Source organism: Fusarium proliferatum, assembly GCF_900067095.1.
Source record: "Fusarium proliferatum ET1 genome assembly, contig: FPRO_scaffold007, whole genome shotgun sequence".
In the NCBI taxonomy this organism is placed as follows: domain Eukaryota; kingdom Fungi; phylum Ascomycota; class Sordariomycetes; order Hypocreales; family Nectriaceae; genus Fusarium; species Fusarium proliferatum.
The window spans coordinates 367,447-389,958 of NW_022194796.1; the positions used below are offsets into that span (position 1 = coordinate 367,447).

The 22,512-nt window shown below is 48.8% G+C and overlaps 11 protein-coding genes across 11 annotated transcripts; 3 read left to right on the top strand and 8 right to left on the bottom strand.

The window, feature by feature from the left end:
* Positions 1–688: 688 nt before the first annotated feature.
* FPRO_08069 (uncharacterized protein) lies at positions 689–988 on the bottom strand (the record flags this gene model as incomplete). Its single annotated transcript, XM_031233806.1, has 1 exon — positions 689–988. One exon carries the CDS (start codon positions 986–988, stop codon positions 689–691), a length of 300 nt encoding a protein of 99 aa, XP_031083606.1.
* A 377-nt stretch (positions 989–1,365) lies between these two features.
* FPRO_08068 (uncharacterized protein) lies at positions 1,366–2,383 on the bottom strand (the record flags this gene model as incomplete). Its single annotated transcript, XM_031233807.1, has 3 exons — positions 1,366–1,508; positions 1,644–1,838; positions 1,936–2,383. 3 exons carry the CDS (start codon positions 2,381–2,383, stop codon positions 1,366–1,368), a joined length of 786 nt encoding a protein of 261 aa, XP_031083607.1.
* Positions 2,384–4,307: 1,924 nt separating this feature from the next.
* FPRO_08067 (uncharacterized protein) lies at positions 4,308–6,274 on the top strand (the record flags this gene model as incomplete). Its single annotated transcript, XM_031233808.1, has 2 exons — positions 4,308–4,416; positions 4,467–6,274. The coding sequence occupies 2 exons, from the start codon at positions 4,308–4,310 to the stop codon at positions 6,272–6,274; spliced, it is 1,917 nt and encodes a 638-aa protein (XP_031083608.1).
* Positions 6,275–6,684: 410 nt separating this feature from the next.
* FPRO_08066 (uncharacterized protein) lies at positions 6,685–7,081 on the bottom strand (the record flags this gene model as incomplete). Its single annotated transcript, XM_031233809.1, has 2 exons — positions 6,685–6,747; positions 6,800–7,081. The coding sequence occupies 2 exons, from the start codon at positions 7,079–7,081 to the stop codon at positions 6,685–6,687; spliced, it is 345 nt and encodes a 114-aa protein (XP_031083609.1).
* Positions 7,082–8,074: 993 nt separating this feature from the next.
* On the bottom strand, positions 8,075–8,965 carry FPRO_08065 (uncharacterized protein; the record flags this gene model as incomplete). Its single annotated transcript, XM_031233810.1, has 2 exons — positions 8,075–8,400; positions 8,461–8,965. 2 exons carry the CDS (start codon positions 8,963–8,965, stop codon positions 8,075–8,077), a joined length of 831 nt encoding a protein of 276 aa, XP_031083610.1.
* Positions 8,966–9,814: 849 nt separating this feature from the next.
* Positions 9,815–11,694, top strand: FPRO_08064 (uncharacterized protein; the record flags this gene model as incomplete). Its single annotated transcript, XM_031233811.1, has 3 exons — positions 9,815–10,273; positions 10,326–10,797; positions 10,847–11,694. The coding sequence occupies 3 exons, from the start codon at positions 9,815–9,817 to the stop codon at positions 11,692–11,694; spliced, it is 1,779 nt and encodes a 592-aa protein (XP_031083611.1).
* A 421-nt stretch (positions 11,695–12,115) lies between these two features.
* FPRO_08063 (uncharacterized protein) lies at positions 12,116–13,726 on the bottom strand (the record flags this gene model as incomplete). The annotated part of the gene is made up of 2 exons (XM_031233812.1): positions 12,116–12,876; positions 12,925–13,726. 2 exons carry the CDS (start codon positions 13,724–13,726, stop codon positions 12,116–12,118), a joined length of 1,563 nt encoding a protein of 520 aa, XP_031083612.1.
* A 3,032-nt stretch (positions 13,727–16,758) lies between these two features.
* Positions 16,759–17,980, bottom strand: FPRO_08062 (putative porphobilinogen synthase; the record flags this gene model as incomplete). Its single annotated transcript, XM_031233813.1, has 2 exons — positions 16,759–17,667; positions 17,729–17,980. The coding sequence occupies 2 exons, from the start codon at positions 17,978–17,980 to the stop codon at positions 16,759–16,761; spliced, it is 1,161 nt and encodes a 386-aa protein (XP_031083613.1).
* A 1,584-nt stretch (positions 17,981–19,564) lies between these two features.
* On the top strand, positions 19,565–19,972 carry FPRO_08061 (uncharacterized protein; the record flags this gene model as incomplete). The annotated part of the gene is made up of 1 exon (XM_031233814.1): positions 19,565–19,972. The coding sequence occupies one exon, from the start codon at positions 19,565–19,567 to the stop codon at positions 19,970–19,972; it is 408 nt and encodes a 135-aa protein (XP_031083614.1).
* A 130-nt stretch (positions 19,973–20,102) lies between these two features.
* FPRO_08060 (related to phosphoesterases) lies at positions 20,103–21,011 on the bottom strand (the record flags this gene model as incomplete). The annotated part of the gene is made up of 1 exon (XM_031233815.1): positions 20,103–21,011. One exon carries the CDS (start codon positions 21,009–21,011, stop codon positions 20,103–20,105), a length of 909 nt encoding a protein of 302 aa, XP_031083615.1.
* Positions 21,012–21,511: 500 nt separating this feature from the next.
* Positions 21,512–22,072, bottom strand: FPRO_08059 (uncharacterized protein; the record flags this gene model as incomplete). Its single annotated transcript, XM_031233818.1, has 1 exon — positions 21,512–22,072. One exon carries the CDS (start codon positions 22,070–22,072, stop codon positions 21,512–21,514), a length of 561 nt encoding a protein of 186 aa, XP_031083616.1.
* Between the last annotated feature and the right edge of the window lie 440 nt (positions 22,073–22,512).

The following is a 22,512-nucleotide window of genomic DNA, read 5'->3' on the forward strand; positions in this document are numbered from 1 at the left end:
TCGGAGCCGCTGTTTGGCGCCGATTAGGTACCTGATACACATTGCACCTGCGTGCCTATCATGGAAGGTGATTTACTATGGGAAATTTAGGAATTCGAGGGAGTGAGCCTGTAAAAGGCAGGTTTCTCTCCAAGGTGGACAATGCTCAGTCATAAGTCTCCTCCATGCATATCATCAAGCCCACCTTATCGAAAACCGCGGAATAGAGCCAACCCTAGTAAGTTCCCACCGCTAAGAGTCAGGCACTCGAAACAATCGCCAACTTGACTAGCCGTTATTCCCGCTCACTAAAGCCCGCCCCAATTCTTTGATTACTGCAGGGGGGGTTAACGTTACCTGAACCTTGATTTTCGAACCCTGACTTTCTTTGACCTGTCATGCATGGATTCAACGGAAACATGAGCGCCCGGGGCTAGCTCCAGTTCTGGATATTCAGAGACAATAGGTAGGATCTTTTTACTTTCGCACCAACGATGATCTCCACTTCCTCCGAACGGGTTTCTTTCCAGTCTTTTACAGATCCCCGAAATCATGAGGATCCTTTCGCAACTCGCTCGGTCTTTGCTATGACATCGGGCAGGGCAAAGTCAATCAGCAAACTGACTCTTGAGCCTGAATCGTAACGCCGTGGGTCAAACGTGGTTGAGACAGGTTGCCGAATCCACAACCAACGGCCCTTCCAGAACTTCTAGTCGCCTTCTTCTCTACCTCTTGTCCACAATTGACGCCCCGCCCGCTGCTTGGTGACCTTCTTGGCGTTTCGAGGCCCATTTTGGAGTTCTAGCCGCCATCTCGAGAGAATCTCAAACAGAGCCACATAGGAGCACATGGCGTTGTTCAAAACGTTGCGGTTGCAGATCCATCGGCGCACTATCCTCCTCTGGACGAGAGGCACGCCAAGTTTCTTACGACCATTATTGAAAGCCTGGGCTTCTTCACAGCTGTTTCCTATTGTGCCATTCAGGTCACTCCTATTCGACGCCTCCATGTTAGAGTTCAATGGCTTAGGCCATCCGGAGCCGGTTCCTGAATTTGCTTCCGACTACGGTAATCCTGTTGGCTGATCACTGGCTCGGTGCAGCCGATTTTGCTGGATCTGTCTGCGGCCCGGATGTTTCATCCCGTGTGATTCAGCCACAGGAAACAGATGCCCCGATGTGTGCTTCAGAGGTAAGAAGTTGTACTATACAATCAAGTCTATCTATCAATAATTCCAGCCAACACCGAGGACTGACTACACTAATTTTACAAATACCGTGTAAGTGGCTTACACTCCAAGCCAAGCGTTTCAGAAATGGATCGTCTCTGTGTTTGGAAGCTTGTGAGTTTCCAGTCTCGAACCGTTATGATGCCATCTTTGACCAGCTAAGCCTTCTTCTTTCCGATCTTATAGCCCCATGATCGAAGGATCTTAACAACCTTGGGTGTTAGGGCGGCCGTTAATGGCACTCGAATGAAGATAAAGCTCTTGTGAATGGCGTACGCCAGCGCCAGCTGAGTTGCTAAACCTGTCGCAGATTGAGTCGTTAGCCTTTCTCACCAACTCAGCAAGCGTTATCTACTGCCCACATCACGAGCTGCTAGGGGCAATGGGAGGCATCTAATGCGTGCGCCCAGGGGCAAAATCTAACGATAGTACTCACTAGCATCGGTACGATTGCGTTCCTCAGCCTTCTCGACACCCCATGTGGCCATCTCCATCTTGTCACTGATATCGTCATCGCCAAGTGCTCTCGCCTCAGCCTTCTTGAACGACTGCCAGTAGGTGTGCCAGGCCTCCCGAACAGTATCGGGGATCATCTGCTTGATTGACGACATCACACGATGTTCGACCTCGCCTAAGTTGCGCCGGCGGCATCAGTTAGCTACCCACTGAGAATAAATGTCCGCATGATCTCGTTGACGGATCTAGGTGAGGCCGCGGCAATATCTTACCGATTTTATCAGCACCGACCATTCTAACAAACAGGAAGCAGAATGGGAAGTCGAGAACGGTCAGCCCGAGGTAAACGCCAACGGTCACCCAGCCGTATTCCTTTGTAAGCTTCTTGAGTTTGGCGGTGAGGCCTTTTGGTTCCTCGGCCTCGCCAATGGTCGGCTTCTTGTTTGTCTTTCGCTTTGTGGTAAATCGAAATCCACGCCTTAAGGCGCCTTGGAGCATGCCTGGTGTTGTTGTAGAACCGATCCCGAAGCGAGCGCTCCTCAGCCTGGCCATTACACTATCCCAAGGGATGGCCTTCCATCTCAAAAGCTGCCGCGCGGTCTTGTTTTGCGACTGTGATGTAAAGAGTCTCGTCCATGCGCCATTCCAGGCTGCCTGTTGAGCTGGCTGGCTGAAGGCCCGCAAAGGCGCACGCACGCCGCGAACAGGTTGTCTTAACATGATTATCGAATGAGGTCGCTTGAGTCACAGAATCCAATGCCCTCCTGAGTCGTAGGTTTACAGTCGAAAAGAACGTGGCTGAGAAACTTCGTGATCGGTCGAAACGGATGAGAGGCGATAATTAATCGTAAGTGGTCGGAGCTTTCGGATTTACTGTGTTGGATTCAAGGAATTATAAGATGCGTAAAACCAGCCAGATTCATAATCAGAACATCGTGACTCTTAAAAATGAAATTGCAAACCGTAATCAGGTTATCTTGCCGTTTTCTCCCGAACTCGTGTGGTAGCCGGCGACTCGTCGTTCGAGAGAAATTTCTGGAGGTTTGGCGAGGTGACGATGATGCGAAATTGCGCCACGATCATGTCCAGATTAAGCCACAAGTCGCTTTCGTGGCTGTGGTATCACGTGTTTCCTCTTGCTAATGTAGGCTACCTAGGTAGGCAGCTACGACAACTGAGATCTTCTCACCACAACCATCCTTCAATCTGTAAAGCAAGTGACTTATCTTGAAACAGTGTTTCGGGTGAATAAAGCCTTCAGGGACTTTGCGAAGCTCCATGGACTCGAGTACATTGTCTGAGCTCCCAAGTCTCGGGCCAGTTTTTAGTATGAGGTTACCCAGTTGTACGAGCCGAAGAATGGGACCTGTCTCAAGTTATGATTGCCTAATTCTGAAGCTGACGGTTGTGTAGAAGATCCTTTTTACCTTTGCCGTATTTGATTATGCAGCTATACTGCGGTATCACCGAAAATATACCAAAGTGATTGGTGAATATAACATACAACTGGGAACAATCCAGCATTTGGCTTCCTCGGACACTTATGAACACAAGCTAAAATTGAGTCCGTAAACCCTTTGTGTTTTGGAGGCCTCGTTTTCTCGGTTCCATGATAGGAATCTCTTGTTGTCATTAAACATTTCTCGCCTTCCGAGTCGCTTGATGTAAGTCAGGGGTAGCATGGCTCTGAGTTAGTACTAATCGTCAAATCGCATCTAGAACATAATCTGCAGTGCAACATTGCACGGTGGCCTCCATATTGAACTCTGTCCGAGAAAGAGCGAAGAGGCGTCATAGTACTTTGCATCTTGGCGTATGACGGCTGTTGTGTGATGGTGCTGCAAGTGGCTGCTTACAAATATGGAGGGAGGATGGTTTTACTCTCGTCGACTACACATAGAGGTATCACGGGAATTCCTATTTGGATCGCCATCTCCACGTTAAGATAGGTATACAAAGATATCTGCATACCTGCCTGCCTGCCTTGGGCACAGGTCAACTCCGTGTCCAATACAAGGAAGTTGCCTGCAGAAGCCACGGGCAACTGTTGCGAGCACTGCTTGGCAGTGATATCGACTCTCGTTCGGTACCTACTATATTATTTTACTTGACCTAATTACCCGACTCTTTTCCAAGCAGCTCCTAGGTCAAACTAAAGGTGCCTTCTTGTAATTCTAACTTCATTTGCTGGCATACCTACCTACCTACCTAGGTACTTAGGTATGTACGTGAAGTAAGGTACCAACTTAGGGACCTTCCTCCTAGGCATAGTATATATGAAGTGAACCTTCCTCTCTCATTCTTTGCCGGCTCGTCCACTCACTCATCTTTCAGCTCTCACAATCAAACTCTTGCAACCTCATTTCTCGACCCAGTTCCTGTACTTGGACCTGACGAGTCCATTTTGGCATAAAAATGAAGGTGTTCGAGTGACATATTGCAGCTAAAGGATTCCAACCCTATTTCGACAAACTGTCAACCGCATTCGCCCATCACTGTCCTCTTGCGAATCCTCCGGTTTCTCCTCACACTCAACGGATGGACTGAGTTGATAACAGCCAATTTTCCAACTCATGACCACTGGATAGAGCCATTGATTCGCTTCTTCTCACTCGTTACACTCTAATCACATCAAATGCCAATGATGCCAGCTGCCATCACATACGGCAAGAAGAGAAATAGAAATATCCTGAGGACGCTGGGAACACGTCGCCAAAGAGCCATACCAAAACCTTTACTGCCTGATCGGCTGCGTATGTTGTCCCACATGTCTTCCCTGATAAACCTCTAACTGTTTCGGAAGCAGAGTTCCATACAAACAATTCCCCCAAGCAAGCATCCCGGAAGAGAGCAATGGTTGATCCGCAAACTGCGGATGAAATGGCAAGCTGGTTACTAGACGATTCCACACCCGAGCGCTTCTCCAGTGAAGAAGATGACTTGTCTCCAAAAAAGCGGCGGACCACCACACCGAGGAACTCGGTTTCGATTGATAGCAATCAAGCTATCTCGCCACCGGATTTCCCTTCACCTATCAAAACACCACTCAGATCTTTAGATACTCGCCCTCGGGCCTCCCGCATGGGTAAGCACTCGCCATCGAAAGCCATGGGAAGGGTTCCTAGACGAGCTGCCACGACTGGTAGACAGAGGGATACACCACAAAAGCGACTAAGTTCAAGCTTACAACGCCGCCATGTGCCTACGAGATCGCTGTCTTATGACCCCCTCAAGTTTCACCCTACGAAAGACATTGCAGCGGCGACACCTGTGGCGCTCGATACCTGTGACAACAATGCGAGAAATCGCATTGTAGAAGGATGTCAGATTCCTCGCATCCAAGGCCGGTGTGCTGGTGAAGAAATTACGGGAAAACTGGCCGCTATGCTGGCCGCTACCAATGCACTCAAGCCTTCGCCACAGCAGGCCAACTGTTCGACCTCAAGATTCACGCGTATGGTACCGTCGAAAGTACGTGAAAAGGTCTCAAATGCTTGGGATCGCTTCCATACAAAAGCGGCGAATCGCGAGGAAAAACAGGCTCCGGCCTTCCCCCACTCAGGCGATGAACAAGGTGATAGGTGGATTCGAGAGAGCGTTGTTCCTACTCCTCGCTCACATGCATCAACTGAGAACGCTTCTCCGATCAGTAACATTGAGCTCCGATTGAATGAAGGGGATAATCTCAATAAAAGTAAAGTCCAGCAAATCGTTGGAGGTCGGGTTAACAGAAAACCGTTAGCAGACGATGGAAAGTCCCTCAGAAATGGAAATCTTGTGGAGGATCCATTCTCTGAACGAGCTGACAAGCGAGCTCTAACATATTTCGAAAACCGGCTGAATCAAGGTTCAAACAATGGTCCAAAGACGCCCCCCTCTTCGTTTTGCAATCCATTCGAATCCGAGAAGGGATTCGACGACAACATTGAAGATAGGTTCTTGAACAGTACACCAGTCGGATCTTCAACCCCTCGGATTCTAGTCGAGCGGCCATCAACGTCGAGCAGTGGTTGCTGCTCTGCGGACGGCGATATGCACATGCCAGTAAAGCATTGTAATAAGAAACCGGGATCTTTATCGACTACTGACCAAAAAGAAATCAGAGAACACCACTTTTCAAGACATAAGCTTTTAGACCCTAATGACGATATGTTGGCTAATTCGGCTAGTCAAGCTCGACAAGTCTCGAAGAAAGCGAAGAGAGACTTGCATACCTCTAACAGGATGAAAAAACACCCGTCACCCAGCAAAGAAGCTCTAGAAAAGTTGGAGCTCCAATTTCAGCAGTACACTCATGCTCGTGTCTTGGAGCCTGTCAAGCACAATATGGATGAGCACATAATGGAATCTATGGACGCAAGCCCATCCCCAAGGGCATGTGAAAGGAGAAGGTTGAGCTTAGCTCGTCTGTCGGTCACTACTATTGACGAGCTGGTTGACCCATTGTGCGGAAAAGTTCACCACCGCCGAGGCTCCTCAACATCTATGCTCCAATTGGTACGAAGCCCTCACATGCTACAAAATTCGGTCAAGTTGCGCAAGGATATCCGGTTGGCGCCCCATTATCGTCCAGCTGGTGTTTCCCCTTCTGAGGTGGACGAGTTACATTAGCAAGTTTGGGGAACCCGGCGATAGCCAGTGAACCTTTGCATTGATTTGATGCCGCAGGTGATGGAAGCCCATGGGAATACGGGCACAATTTGTAGTCAACGAAGAGGCAAAAACGACAGCAACCATTCTTATATTGATTAGGAGATAGCCGGCAGGCTATGTGGTTATGACGAGCTGCGAGATTGTGATAGATGAAGTCACAGGCAGTGGTAGTGCAGATTTATGCTTGTCTATAGCCGCATAACAAATCATACTATTATCCTCAACTCCGATCGAGGGTATCAATGCTAACAATCTTACATGTTTGTGTATAAGTGCAAAGTCCGTAATTCCATACTCCTTTCAACTTCCGGGGTTCCCCTTATCCTCGGTCTATTTGATGACATAACAATTGAAGTTACTTGAGACGTTTAATAGCGGTGGTGGCGCGCACCACGACCATCGGTACCGCGCATGCGTCGAGTGCCAGCAGCCTTCAATGACGTTAGCATAGTGTCGATCCGAGAGCAGTTAGAATGAACATACCTTGACGCCAGGTCGGCGAGTCAAACTACCCTTGAGCTTGAGGAGGGCACCGCTGACCTTGTCCTTCATGGAAGGTCGGCGCTGGTGGTGATGAACAGGTGCAGTGGCCGTAGCATGAGTTCGTCGACTAGCACCGCCGCCAAACATGCCGCGGCGACGGGGCTTTGTGGTTGTGGTTGTGGTGGTTGTTGTATGGCGATGAGAATGGGCCGGAGCACGGCGACGGGTGCTGAAGATGGAGCGACGGGGAGCGGTGTGACGGTGAGTTCGTGTGAGAGGCATATTGAATGGTAGATTGAATGCGGGAGTTAATGTTTGTTTGTGTGTGTGTGTGCTAATGATTGTGATTTTGTGGCTTGTTGTATTGATGATTCCAATATCGATACTGAGAAATGGCTGCAACGAGATATTATATACACATTTGGATGGTTGCGCAACACAGCGTGCTTGAGCATGGAACCATGCTTGGCCAAGAATTATTGCATCACCTATTACGACCATTGATGAAATAGATAGGGAAACCTGGTCAGCGGATTTCGTTGTCTGCAGATCCAAAAGAGTTGATACCACTATTAACTACCTCTAACCTGATCCCTGAAAGAGGGATTGGCCAAAAGACAGACCCTTCATGAGGAGCAAAACTTGGAAATACAGAACACATTGGGAACGAATCGGCTCTTGGTCTACAGGACAGTGGCGGAATTGACGTTTTTGAAGATGTACTGAAACGTCACTAGATGGGATGCAATGGAGTTTAATTGGTAGGCGGGTACGAGTAGTAGACCCTTGCTCAAGATGCAGGGTCCAACGGGTTCCCAGACAGGGCTCTTAGCAGTGGATGTGATGTCATAGGGCTGCAGATGAATTAGGGAGTTTTTGTGGATAAGGTACTCAGTCTTGGTTTTACAAAGCTGAGAGACGATGAGTATGTTAAAGTTGGTTATGATTGCCTCTATGTCCACGCAAGTGAGATATTGAGATGAAATGATGACGAAGATGATGATGGTGAGCAAGATCGAGATGGGCAGCAGGATCAACCATGACAGGACGACCTACATACAAGGGAACGTCCAATATCCTCATCTTCTATTGCCTCCCCAGGTCCCTCAGGTCGCGATATCGAGCCATACATGTGGTCAACTCGACGTATCCGACCCAGATGCAATGGAGATCGTAACACTCACTGTACAGTGGAAACCCTCATTTCAGCCAACTTGAACCATTTCCAATACGATTCTGCCCTGCCTTCAGGGGGCAGCATCGGCCATAACATCGTTAAGCCCGCAAGTTATGCTTGATGGTCTCCAGATCCTTGGCTGAGAACCCAAGGCCCTTCACGTAGCCATCCCATCCCCCATACTCGGCTTCGACACCTTGACCAAAAGCCTCCCAAAAGCTCGGGCGTAGGCTAACCATGTTCCAAAAGCCAGGCTCCTCAGCGCTCTTCACGTCAATGTTTGCCAATATGAACAAGAGTAGACGCTCGCGGGCTGGCTCGATACCAATCCGTGATAGCATATAATCGAAGATGACGTCTTGTTGGCTTGTGCCAGCAAGGGTCTGCAGGAGCCCTGCCATGACGCCCGTGCGGTCACGGCCAGCTATAGCTCAGTTTTACGCTTAGTTTCACAGCCCTTTGAACATAAACTTGGATTGCCTACCAGTGCAGTGAAAGAGAAAGGGCTCGTCCGGTTTGTCCCTCACGTGTTCGAGGATTGCTCGGATAGAGGGTTTGTACGCCGCTATGACAGCCATCAGCTGCTCCCTCCAGGCCGTTCTGCCGTCATCAAGAGCAAAGTCAGCGGGACTAGGCTGGGGGTATTCAGCAACGCGCTCGCAGAAGACAAAATTGACACCGGTTATTTTTGGACTGGGATACGTAGCTCGCTCTTCCTTGCTGCGAAGATCAAAAACAGTCTTGACGTTGGCAGTCAGCCAGGCCATGGCTTCTGGGATGTCAGCGGCTGTGTCAAGCATACCAGAACGAAAGATATGGCCAGGGCGTATGGCACTGCCAGGGACAGCACCTAGATCGCGGAGGTTGATGATTGATTCAATAGGAATGAAAGGTTTGGAGTTGAAAGCGGCCGTGAGGGTGTCGGCCGGAAGGGGCTCTCGAACGTGAACAGCCGTGATGGACTCGATTTCAGCTCGCGAGAGAGCCATGTTTGGGCTTATTCTTCTATTGTTAATAGATGGCCAGATTGTTAGGATGACAGTTATCGTTACTGTTGTTGCTGATGTGATAGAGGTGGATGGATAGGAAGCTTCCGAAAAGTCAAGCTGACAGTGTCGGATCAAGTCTGACAGTGCCATGCGATTATATAGGCAGTTCTAGATAGGCATCCAAAGATATAGATAGGCAGATAGGCTACTTATTCAGTGTACCAGCCACGGCAGCATCCTTTTTGCCGTATTCAGCCAGTAGTTATTGCAAGTCATCACAAACAGTGACACCAAGTCTCTATCTCCTATTGTTTGAAGACCAGTGGAGCTTGATGTTTGAGAGCGAGCCATAGAACTGCTCTTCGCAGGACTTGTGTATCCTTAAAAGTATATTACATGGGTCAACAGTTGTGAAATCAATCAGAGCTCAAGGGAATCTGGTTGGTGATTCAATTAAGGTACGAATTAGTCTAATGTGGAGAGCTATGACTCTGGGGTAAGCTCGCGATCAAGATGCAATTAGGTAAGGATCCCTGGTTGACACAAATCTCATCATGAAGTTAACCGTAGCAAGACACCTCATGTCCTATAATTCTAGGCGAATATATCTTGAAGAGAAATAATGTTTTCTTTTCTATGATGCGCACTATCTAAATCAAACCTTGAGACGAAAACCTCCTCCCGCGTATCATGCAGCTTCCCCCACAAAGATCACCGAAATTCTTATCGATAACACGCAGCTATCAAATCATAGCTCCGCCATCTCTAACAGATCCAATGCCTTTACACAACTAGGCTCTGCTACTTACATCAGGAGTAGCAGTTCAGTTATAAGCCAAGTGTTCGACGATGGCTGTCACAGCCTCTTTGATCAGATGGGGACTCGTCCTGCCCCTCATAGTTGTCGCTTTTGCAGTTGCGTACCGTCTTCAACAGCCACTCACAGTTTCGGGCGAGGGAGAATCCGCAACATATTGTTACAATTCCATCCGAACACATGACCCTGAGCAGGCTGAAGCCCAATGTTTCACTGTTGCGGATGGCGTCTTTACTTCTGTTGGTCCACGAGACGCTGATCAGCCCGTGATAGATGGTTGTGTGATTCCAGGACTCTGGGATGGACATGGTCACTTGCTCCAGTACGGGGAGTTCCTCCACTCTGTTGATCTGTTCGGTGCCCAATCTCTCGCAGAGGTTCGTACGAGGATCAAAGACTACATCTCTGCTAACCCTGGGGCCGGATCGAAAGGCAATTGGGTTCGCGGAGTTGGATGGGATCAGACCTTTTTTGGACGTATGCCCACAGCTGTAAGACACTCATATCTATTAGCTTCCCGCCATACACTAACAAGTTTCATAGGCAGATATAACGCAGGATACAGAGCTCAGCGGCATCTATCTTATGCTTGATCGCATTGATGTTCACTGCACTTGGGTTTCCCAGCCTGTGCTCGATCTCCTCCCATCAGACCTCCCTGAAGCTGTTCCGGGCGGTGAGATCATTCGCGACCCTGGCCTCGGTGTCTTCTGCGATAACGCTATGGACCTGGTCATCTCAATTTGGCCTCAGCCTGGCCGGGACTTTAAGGCTCGTACAGTCAAGACCGCCATGAAGCGCCTTAACGAGGTTGGTCTTGTTGGCATGCACGATGCTGGAGCAACTCCAGATACTTTGAATCTCTACAACGAGCTCTCTTCAGGAGACGACTGGACCCTTCGTGTCTATGCAATGTTGGAATGTCCTCAGCGTAACTCGTACTGCCCAGAGGAAGCTGTCAAGTTCGCCCGAGACGATGATCGCTTTGCAGTTCAGAGTGTCAAGCTATTTGCGGGTACGTGTCTCCATCAAAACCATCCAAGGTAGTGATTAACCTCAGCCAGACGGCGCTCTCGGAAGTTGGGGCAGCGCCATGCTCGAGCCATACTCCGACCACCCGTGGACATCAGGCTCGCTTCTTATTAACGCCTCTGCTCTTACTGATGTGACCAAGCGCTGGGCTGCCGACGGATACCAGGTCAATATCCATGCTATCGGCGATCTTGCCAACCGTAACGCTGTTGACGCTCTTGAGGCGGCTCTTGTCCAGCAGTGCCTTCATGAGGCTACTGCTCAGGGTGCACACCCTTCGACTCCGGACCAGTCTGCCCACGATCAGATTGAAGCGCGTGCTGCTTGTCAAGCTCGCCATCGCTTTCGCATTGAGCACGCCCAAATAATCCATCCAGATGATCAGCGACGGATTCGAGAAGTCGGCATCATTCCCTCTATTCAACCCACACATGCAACATCAGACATGAAGTATGCTCTTGCTCGGCTTGGTAAAGACCGTCTATCGTCCTCCGCCTACCGGATGCGTTCTGTTCTTTCTGCCCATCCGATTCTGGGTAGCGATTTTCCTGTCGAGCCCCCCAACCCATTCCAGGGCATCTACGCCGCCGTAACCCGTCGAAGCCCGCATACGGGTCGTGGAACAGACGATAGCCCCGATGGCTGGCACACAGAAGAGGCATTGAGCTTAGATGAAGCGATGTGGGGATTCACGGGAGCTACTGCTTATGGAGCCTTTCTTGATACTCGCGCTGGTGTCATCCGCGACGGCGCTTTGGCTGATTGGGTTGTCCTTGATAAACCTATCGAGTCTTACGATATAGATAATTTACGCACCCTAAAAGTTAAGGAGACATGGGTGGCAGGCAAACAGGTGTATGCACGACCTAACCATGACTAGATTGCCCGATCCTATTTCCCATATGAAAAAATCATCTAGAAGAGGACCCAAGAGTTTGGGTGATCGTTTAGGTAGATATAGCTGACGTGCACATGATACAGCTAGAAATAGAAGTGTATTTCATTGATCTCCCTGCACCTATATTCGCACACGAAATGATCTAAAGTTCTGTTAATATGGTACTGTTTTAGCAACTGAACGGAACGTCTGGATGCCACCAAGTCACGACATCTCATAAACCTCTCCCGGGATGAAAGAAATAGACCCCTCCCTCTGTCCCTTGTGCGATAGAAATCAACCACCCAAACGCCGTCGAATAGGTCTTCGTTCCGAAGACCAGCCTCTGTAGAACCAAAGCTTGCAAAACGCTAACCTCAAACGCCGAATATCACGAATCAGTTTTCTTCTGGTGCCATGAACTCTAGTCCGACTTAACAATAAGCTTGTTTTCCCACCATTTTGCGAATTTGACTGTTGGGATATCGACCGCCCGCCAAAATATATCAGCCCACCAAAAGATAGTTGGAATCACAAAGAACGAGCTCAGGACGAAACCAGCAGTGAAGCGGTGCCCCTCGGTACCCGTCACGCTATAGGACCATTTTTCGAAATGATATCCAACGGCATGGATGGCGGGTCCATGCATAAGATAAAGGGCATAGGAGATCTTGCCCAAGTACTGCACGAACGCCGAGTTGAATACGCGCTGCCAGTTAGACGAGCGGCTCACTGCGAGAACAAACATAACAGCGCCCGTACATTGCCAGTATCTGTACTTTTCGGCCGCCCACCACTTAGGAATCAGCGACGTAAGGTAGATCCAGCCCGGTGTTCGATCACCGCCCTCATCGGGTTGGCTCATAAGATATAAGCTAGCGACACTGAAAATTGCCCAGAAAGCGCTCTGGTACCAACGGCGTTGACTAGGCTGGGTCTTCTCCTCGATGGGGAGAGCAGGAGGTGAGACGTGGGCGCCGCGGATAAGATCAATTTCAGCCAGGACCATGCCGCAGAGGAACATGATAAATTCCCAACGTGAATTTCGGTAGGTAAAGAACATTATACCGGCAACTGTGATAAATCGATACTGACTTCGAAGTCGAGCAGTGGCTATTAGGGTGAGGAAGAGATACAGCGAGCAACGAAACTCAACAGGGATGGTCCACAGATGCTGGTCATAGTCTAGATGAATGGTTAGTAGGATTTATTTAAGTGGATGGTTTGACCTACTGGTGCTTCCACCGTGGGTCTTCCAGCCGAAGACATGGACAAAATCGAACATATCCTTTGCCCATTCTGCGAACTGGGCATGGTTTGTGGAGAGACGTTGGGGGTGAGGTTCTCTGACGTTCCTCATGAAGGTACGGTCCATGGCAAACTCTCTCGTCCATTCGTAAACACCCAAGCGGATGAAGGAAACGATCATTAGGGTAGAGATAGCGGTTGGAAGGTATAGGCGTATGCCCCGTCGGAACACCAGAGAACTCATGGTAGTCGAGAAGTCCTGAGTGTTCCTGCTCCGGATGAGCTTTAGAGGTCGATAGGAGAGGGCGTATCCCGAGATGACAAAGAAAAGACAGACAGCTGGAGGTCCCTGATACCACAATCGGATAATTGGTAGCTTCAAGATGTTGTAGTGGGCATCGTCACAGCCCCAGCCTTTGGCGATGACGAATGCCTGGTAGAAGAAATGACAAAACAAGACGACGAGGGCGGCAACACCTCGCATGCCGTCGAGGTAGGCTGTAGGAGCGAGCTTAGCCGGTCGAATCTGTTCCCGAGCATGTCGTCCCTGAAGATAACTGGGAACGAAGAACCAGGCGAAGCGAACTAGGTAAACTCTCCAAGGGGTTGAACGAACGTAGTCTACAGGAGCGAGAATGGGGCCGGCCCATTTCTCAAAGTGAAGCCGATGGTGGTCTTGATCATCTCGGCCGCTGTCACTGTCAACGTCGGAGACAGACCTGTTGTCGAGCAATCCCATCTTCTCCTCGTCAGAGAGTGAGTGTATCGAATGAGAATGACGACTCATAGTTGAAAGTCCAGGGAGACCTTTTGGGCGGTCCTGGTCTGGCAGAGATGGGAAAACGAGGAAGGAAGTGGCCCAGGAGGGAAATGGGGAAAGAGGGCGTGGGTTACCAAGTGGAAAGCGTGGAAGAGAAAACGACAGAAATGGAAGGAGCGTGATAATCTTCTAATTCCTGGTGTAGGAAACAAATGGAACAGTTTTGACCAAAGTAAAACAAAAACTGGAGGAAGTGGACGAGTCTTTGCCGAGAGATCAGCTGTGGAGGAGGGAACGAGGATGAGAGTGAGGGCTAGAGATGCCAAGAGATGACCACCAGGGGATCTCTTGTAGTCTCTGTAGGTAGGTACTGAAGAAACACGGCCGTTGATGTAGAGAACAAAGGGCGACGACGACGATGACGCAGAAGAGAAGGAAACAGGGAAAAGGCAGACTACGGTATACATAGTGTTGGGGTTGGGAGTCAGGGTTATACAGTATCTCACAGTATCACTACTATACTATACAAGTGACAGACACTCGCAGTTCCCGTTCCAGCTTCAGCTCCAGTTGTTCACACGAATGGACAGAGGTAGCCTATCAACTTGCACCGTCCCGTGAGCCAAACGTCTATCACTGGAGACACGCTGTGTTTCAACGTCTTGATTTGGCTTGAAACGCCCTGGTTCGCTTCCTCCTATGCATACATAATAGTATAACGCAGGTTATAAATGCCATGAATGCATATCCACATTGTTGCCCACCCATCTACCGATCTTCGACAGTTCAAGCCGCATACCAGTCAGGACCAGGGGCGAAGAATGGAGATCTGCAGCATCTTGGTGGAGTTTGTATAGCACAAGATGGTGGATGATTGCATGACAAGTGCTTGATATGATGCCGATAACCGAGTTTTCTCAGATATCAGTTTAAGCATGAAATAGAAAGGGTTTTGATCGTTGTATAAGGTAGGCAGATGGATAATGCGGCTTAAAGAGACGCACCTAAAACATCATATGTGTATCCAAAGACCAGAGAGGTTTCCGAAGGCGTCCGCTGACAAAGACAATGCCATGATACCTTGATTTTCCACGCTATGGTGAGACATCTATTTTAAAACTGGGGGGTGTCGGTTCAGGGAAGTAATTAAGCATTGGCTAAGAAAAAGCCAAGGTTTCCTACCCCTGTAAATCTGTCTGTTTCTTTATTTCCGTCTATTGAATAGCTTTGGCTACGTATGTACATTTTTCCACAGGATTATCCTTAACTTCTTAATGTTTTTATCGTTGTTGCATGATATAGTAATTATAGGCCCTCAGATATTTTCCAATCAATCCAATCGTTCTATCTTCTTCTTCATTTGCATTTGCATTTGACGTTAAACCAGCATCAACATGGACCCACCACACAAATTATGATAACGTCCCTCCAGGCCCAATTATTTACAACATGTAGGGTTCCAGATACTGGGATGCTCCCTCAGAAACGCGCGTACGTGAGGTACCGATACTCTGTAGCCTCCCATATCCTTTCAACTGCTATGGATACCTAGACTGTGATGCAGGCATCCCAACAGTGCACCAGATATTGTCTCACCTGTAGAGTACACAGCTTCACGGGTTACATACAAATGTTTGGCACGGTTAAGCGGCTTCGACTTTACGACAGAGCCATTGAGAAACAGCACATCCTCAGTTGTGCAAGATGGGAAATCCGCCCTGATGATCACCCGGCCCATCATCATCATCTATCGTCTGCACCACTTCAAGCTGCCATCTCAGACGACTGGTCGGCAGCACACAAGGTAGTATTCCCGGCGTTACAGCTCGACTACATTCTCGGTGAAGCGTAACTCAAACACAACACCATCCTAAACCGTAAAAGAGCCAATTCTGTATAACCTCTAGCATAGCTCACGCGGTGAGCTGAGTCGAGCTCTATGTGAATCGAGAGATCATTGAGGATACTAACTTGGTACATAGTCGATCAATACTTGGCAAACTTGTTGGTTCGTTTGTTGGTTCGTCCAGACTTCGATCTCACATCCTCTTCTCTGGGACCGATCTCAGTTGTCAACATGAAACTACCAATAAAGCTTGTTTCCCTCTTCGCACTCTCTGACACGGCAACTGAACTCTCATGTGGAGAAAAACCGGGCTGTGCTTCAGGGGAAGGGAGAGCTCCCAGCGCGTCAACACGGCGCATCATGAGCTCACAGCTGACGACGACAAAAACAAGAAGACCCAGATTTCCAACGTAGACGATAGGGGCTGGCGAATAGACAGCGTTTCTGTTGCGTCTTGATACCGTATTTTTGAATTTACGCATGAGGTGCTATGCACTGTATACCTCGGCATTGGTGATTTTTGATGTGCTTCAGTCTGCCAAATACCGTTAGTAAAGAAGTAGTCACAAAGTACCAACCCTCGCTACTTCGTACCATAAAACATATAAGCTTGCCAGGTCCTATCTCGCGTCTACTACTCCATAATCTTGTAAACATCGCCCTGTGGACCTGCTTGTGCTCATGCCCCATGGCTCCAAAGTGTGCTGTGATCGACACGGCTATCACTATCCCGCTTCACTGCCAGCCATCTAGTTTCTCGTCGACCTCATCTTTCAAGATGAGTAGAACGAACGACACGTCATCTGTGCTTATCATTCGCACAAAACCACACCTCAGCAGCATTGGTCGAGCCTGACAGATACGCTTCGTTTCCTTGTCATGGCCCACCGCGCTATACAATCTGTATCTCATCTTCAACTCAGTCTGCAGTCCTGTCAATCCATTACCTTAGTAGCTATATCTGTTCAAGTTACTGGGATTATCGGTGTCATGTATAACAAGCACCAGTGACAGCAAATCAATTCGGGTTCGTATGTATATATGTCTTTCATTAGCGAGTGATTCTTGATTCCATTCGTATAGTTCTTTTTGATATAATATAATCAAATCCCTTGTTCCCTTTCTTCATTTACAAAATGCCCATATTTTTCGTCCCAAACACCCGCCAACGCCTTGAAATAAATCTCGTTGTATCACGTGTAATTTGTAATCCTTAGTTTTCGAGCCAGTCGAGGAAGTCAGGCGTGAAGTAGCTGACCACAATAGTAGCACCAGCTCGAAGAATGCCTTCTGTTGACTCGAAAGCCATTGCCTTGAGATCGAAGACTCCAGCCTTGGCCCCGGCATGTATCATAGCATACTCGCCACTAACCTGGTATGCTGCCACGGGAAGATCTTTACCCAGGTCCTTGGCATCACTGATAATGTCCAGATACTGACTAGCAGGCTTCACCATAATAATATCGGCTCCCTCATTGATATCTCGCACGATGGCACGTCGTGCGAGGCCACGACCACCGGGAGGAAGCTGGTAGCACTTGCGGTCACCAAATGAAGGTGCTGAGCCGGCGGCATCTCGGAATGGGCCATACAAGCAGCCTGAGAACTTGGCAGAGTACGACATAAGAACGGTCTTGTGGGCAATTCCCTCCTCAATCAGTTTAAGCTTGATGGCGCGAATGCGGCCGTCGTTCATATCTGAAGGAGCTACGCAGTGAGCGCCAGCCTTGGCATAAGCGATGGCGACATCAGAGATACGGTCGACAGACAACTGGTTGTTCAGACTGCCATCATCACGGAGAATACCGCAATGACCATGAGAAGTGTACTCGCAAAGACAGACATCACAGCAGATGAAGAGCTGTGGGAAACGGCGGCGAATGATTTGAATGGCCTTGATGACAGGTCCCTCAGGGTCGTCGGCGGCGGTACCTAGAGCGTCCTTTGTGCCGGTTTGCATGGGAACACCAAAGAGAATAACAGAGCGGAGGCCCTTATGAACGAGAGGCTCGAGGAAGGGAATCAGCTTGTCACAGCTGAGCTGGTGCTGGCCGGGTAGAGAAGGGACGAGAATCATGTCGCCTTCGCCATCGGTGACGAACAGAGGGTAGATGAGCATGGACTGTATACATCCTGTTAGACACCTCGGCCTTAGTCACTAAGGTCTCAATTACGCTACATACCTTTGTGAGTTGGCGCTCGGCCTGCCATGAACGGGCCAGAGGGTGGAAGTAACCACCATGAAGTTGGCTTGAAATGTCGCCGGAAATGCTAACGCTGGTGGCAGCAGTGCTGGTGTAGGACATAGCACGCGAGACGTGTGAAGCTCGGTCATCGAGAGTCGAGACGGATGAGCGGGGACCGGGGATCTGAGGGCGGCGAGCGCCATTGGAGTCGCGAAGGCTCAAGTCCTGAACAAGGCTGGAGAACGACATGATGTCGATTACGATTGATGGTGATTTGGAGAGACGATGGTTGGTCTTGAAAGGATGAAGAGCGAAAGTTTCAGGGCGAAACAGATGGCGGGCCTCGGGCGCAAGGTGGCCAAAAATTCAACGGACGGTCAACTGGGGTCTATTGTGATGGGCGGAACAGGTCGGAAGGTTGACAATTGGGAGATGAAACAACGCAAATCACGAACAGCAAGACAAGGGGTATCGAGAGGATTTGAAGGAGGAGAGTAAGACAAAAGGTAAGTTGACCGTTGGGGAGGGAAGAGATGATAAAGGTTGAGCGCCGGGGACCAGAATCTTAGATAGAACAGCAATTGCCAATGAGAGCGTAGGTATAACTGAGCCCGTCAGCGATTTCCGTCTTGCGCATGTGCACGCGGCGTGATCGGTCAAGTTCGGAAAGTCTGTGGCCCATCCAATCAGAGGAATCAACCACCCACCGACTCCATTTAATCGCCCAATCGTAATCGCTTGCCACTGGAAAATTTCCTCAACTGTCTTAGCTGAGCTGCGCCGGCGACTGCCGACCTCGCTTCACTGCCATCGAACCAGCAGAGAGACCCTGAAAAGAACCTCGGAATCCTTCTGTTTGGGGATTTTTTCTTCTTCTTCTTACAACGGTAAATCCGGAGGGCCCGTCCTGACGGGTAGGACAACTCAATCAGTTGCCGACAGACCCTAGTCTCGAGTTTGATGAATCTCTGAATTATATGTCCCGGAACTCGTCTGAAGTGTTCCAAAAATCCATTGGATCAATCCATTGGCTACCTCATTGAAGAAGCCGTGGAAAACTGCCAGCCGAGCGCCCAACCCCGCAAGCCAACAACGGCCCCGCCCCGCCCCGCCCTTGACGCTCTATCTTTCAGGCCGTTGCCAGTAGGCCGGAACAAGTGGGGTTTTCCGGAGATGTCACCGCAAAGACATGCCATAGCACCATTCGGGAGCAAGAAAAGTTTGGACGTAATGAGAGGATGCTAAAATAAACTTAGTAAAGAGTCCCATAAACTTAGGCTAATTTGCCTAAATGTCTTTTGTCACATAAGGTGAAGGTCCTGAGTTTTCTTTCCTCCCCCAGCCATATTACTGAGCGAGCTCCTTATCGCGTGATCCGATGTTTGGCATTTCCTCGGATCGTGGAATCACAGACAGACTGCTTTCTCATGATGATTAATGCCTCTTGATGTTCTTACCTGCGTTTTATAATCTCTTTTTTTACGTTTATTAGATATCCTCGAAAGATATATCTAGGCATCCCAAATGTCTAGTATGATTTAAACATTCATTGCCCCTCATGAGGCAAAGCCTCACTGGGTCAATATCATGATTGTTAGCTTTCTCAACTTGCAAAGCATCGGGTAATAGGAGCCTCAATCCTAAAGGACTTTGCATGTAAATCGTTAATAGCCTGAAACTTCGTCCATCTTGACATCCCATTTGGGCAAAAATTGAGCGTATTAAGCCTAGATTATTAATTTTGGGGTGTTTTCAGTAACGGCTGTTGAGACTTGTAACGGGATACTTAACACAAACAAGAAAGAATCTGACCGTTCCCTAGAAGTGTCCAACATGCCTTGTCTTGCGGCAATCCGTGCTGTCTACCCAAACCTCAACTGCCTCTCCTTCTTTGGCCAAATGCACGATGTCCCTAAATTTACTTGGTTGCTTGATCAACGACATGAGCGCCAGGAAAAACCAGCTCCTACCAAGGAGAAGAATCCTACTACATCCCTGTACCGAATGTATAAGTACCTTGTCGTTGGATATACCGCCGGTCTTCACTCTGAGATGGAGTACTTCTTCGACCGACTCATCGAAAGAGGCTTACCACGGCGGTGTTGTCCTGCAATCATCGTCGGCGAAGAAGCCGAGGCGGAACTGCATGCCCGTGAAGTAGTTCGTGAACTTCAACCATCCTGGGCCAAGGCTGTACATCGTCTGACTGAGCAAATCACCTATCTCAATCTCTTCTGGTGAGACGCCAGAGGACAGATTCCGAAGCACTGAGTTTGTGGCTATGAATATAATTGTTGCTGAGCGCTATGCGGCCTTTGTAGCTGAACCCAATATACTCAAGTGCTCTCTTAGTGTCACTTCGACAAGATAATTAAATAATGACTTTGATTGCCTTTCTCTTCTCATCATCCCTAAGTCCACCGACCATTGCTGGGTTCACAAGTTGACAGGTAGTCATTGCCGGCTTCTTCCTCATTGGGAGCAACCTCAAAAACTCCTTGAATACCTTCATTAAACTCCAGAAGGTGCCATCACATAAAGCCTTCTCGTACGTCTTTTGCAATCTATCAAAAACCACAGATTCCTGTCCATACCCTTCATGTACATGCCCGAAAACATGGAGCAGAGGACGGATGCGCCATAACTCTTTGAGAAGATAATGACATCCGAGATTTAGATCGAGATGAGCGAAAGGAGGGCCGTGAGTGACGAGAACGTCAATATCGTTTGGAGCAGTATCTGACCAAACATTTTGGCTCCGTGAATATTGAAATGACCAGTTTCCGTTGCGAGGTGATAGAGGGCTTCCATATATCTTTAGGGTTCGGCCATTTCTGCAGGTGACAGTTGTAGTCTCGTTCTGAAGATAAATACAATCTCCCCAATCTAGACACTCGCTTTCAGCTGCTGATTCCTCCCGACGATCACAGCCTTTATCGAGCAGTATGTCGTGGTTTCCTGCCACGATGATCTTGTGTGTGTGTGGTTGAGATTTGAGCCAGGCAACAGTAGCTTTTAGCTCTCCGAGCGACCCCGACTGTGTAAGATCTCCGGCGTGAATGAGTACATCTCCAAGGGGCAAATGAGGTTGATAATTGTGCGTGTCTGATATGCACACAATAGAGATGGGATTTGCGGGAGGCTCGTGGGTAATGCGACGGAGACTGTATAAGAAATGTGTAAGAAATATGCACGGCTTAGACCAGAACTGTTGCCATTTGTTGGGGCGTGGACGATTCAACAGCACACCAAGGTCGGTTCTCTGTGTACCGAAAAGCATGTTGTTGGTGAGTAATGGATGAAGCACAAAAAGAAATGTGTGAGAATGAAGGTGCCTAGGTACCTTACCTCTTCTTAGAAGGTACCTACCTACCTACCTAGGTAGGTAGGTTTGTTGCAGCCGCTTACCTCAGGCATCAACGAGCAAAGCTGTGGATGAACCTTTTCCCTGGCCAGCAATGTCCAGTATATCTCCAGTCATCAAAGGGACCAGCTGCAAGGTCCTGCCTTTTCTCGGAAGTTCGTCACATCCATCTCATATTGGACATCAGAAGACACTGCGAGGTCCCATTTCGTCACATCAAGAACACCCACCTAGTCTCCTTTCACCTGTGCATACACACTCACTTTCTGTCCCAGAAAGAGAAGGGGGCCGTCTATCCGCCGGCATTCTTATCGATGCCAAATGTCCATATTGGTTGCTTTTTTCTTGTTCGCATAAGTCTCTGATGCTCTTCACTGTCCAGGCGTTGCTATTCTTTTCGTCTATGTCTCCAACACTCAACCACCCGCTTGTGTCTCGGATCTTCGTCGACCAAAGGTCTCGCTGCTGTCCCATTGCATATACTGATCAGTTGCGTGAACTGTTATCTTTGGTTCGCCCTTTTCACCAAGGTTAGCATTACATGATGTGAGTGCACCTCTATCCACATTCTTACCGTTATTCGAAGCAGCCTCTTCAGCCTGGGTTCCTTGCTGAGGCCCGGAGGATGTTGAAACTGGATGTAAAAGGGGAGTTGATGGTGCTGGAGATGGCATAGTTGGAGGTATCGGGGGCGCGGAGGGCGTCACTTGAGCAGACACCTCCCGAACCCAAGATTGCACACGATGTGAGGTGCCTGAGTGGGATGTTTTCTTCCTAGACCTCTTGTGCTTGCGCGATGTCTTGTCAATGTGGGTTTTCTTGGAATCAATCGGCCACGGGAGCCAAGAATCCCAGCACAAAAGGGCAAGGAGGTCAGTTGGGATTCTCGGATTAGGCTTGGGACGACGATGGCGGCGCTTGTTCTTCTTCTTTTTCGTAGCCCCGGACTCCATGCCGTACAAGTCCTCAGTAGCCATGGTGCCTGTCTCTGGCCTATCGCTCTTATCATGATGATTTTTGCTGTGGTGGCCCTTGGCATGACTGTTGCTCTGCTGGCGTTTACTGCAATGGCTTTTGCCATTGCTTGCCCCTCCCTTGGAGTTATCGCCAGCCATTGATCCTTCGTTAATAAGTCCAGTGTTGGCATATGACTATCGATGTATGTGGAGGAAAGCCGCAATTAACCGCATAGAAAAAGGAGTTGTTTGTAAATAAGGGGTCTGTATATAGGTAGTTCGCATTGAGAGGTGATCAGTAGCTCTTATCACATTACTCACTTGACACAACAACTCTGTTTATCATACCAAGCATTTCCAAGCTTGGTTTCTATTCGAGCGACTCTAAGAAATGGTGGTACAGATAGCAATGTACAACAAATATTCACACCGTTCACCCACTCATCGTCAACCAGCCCACC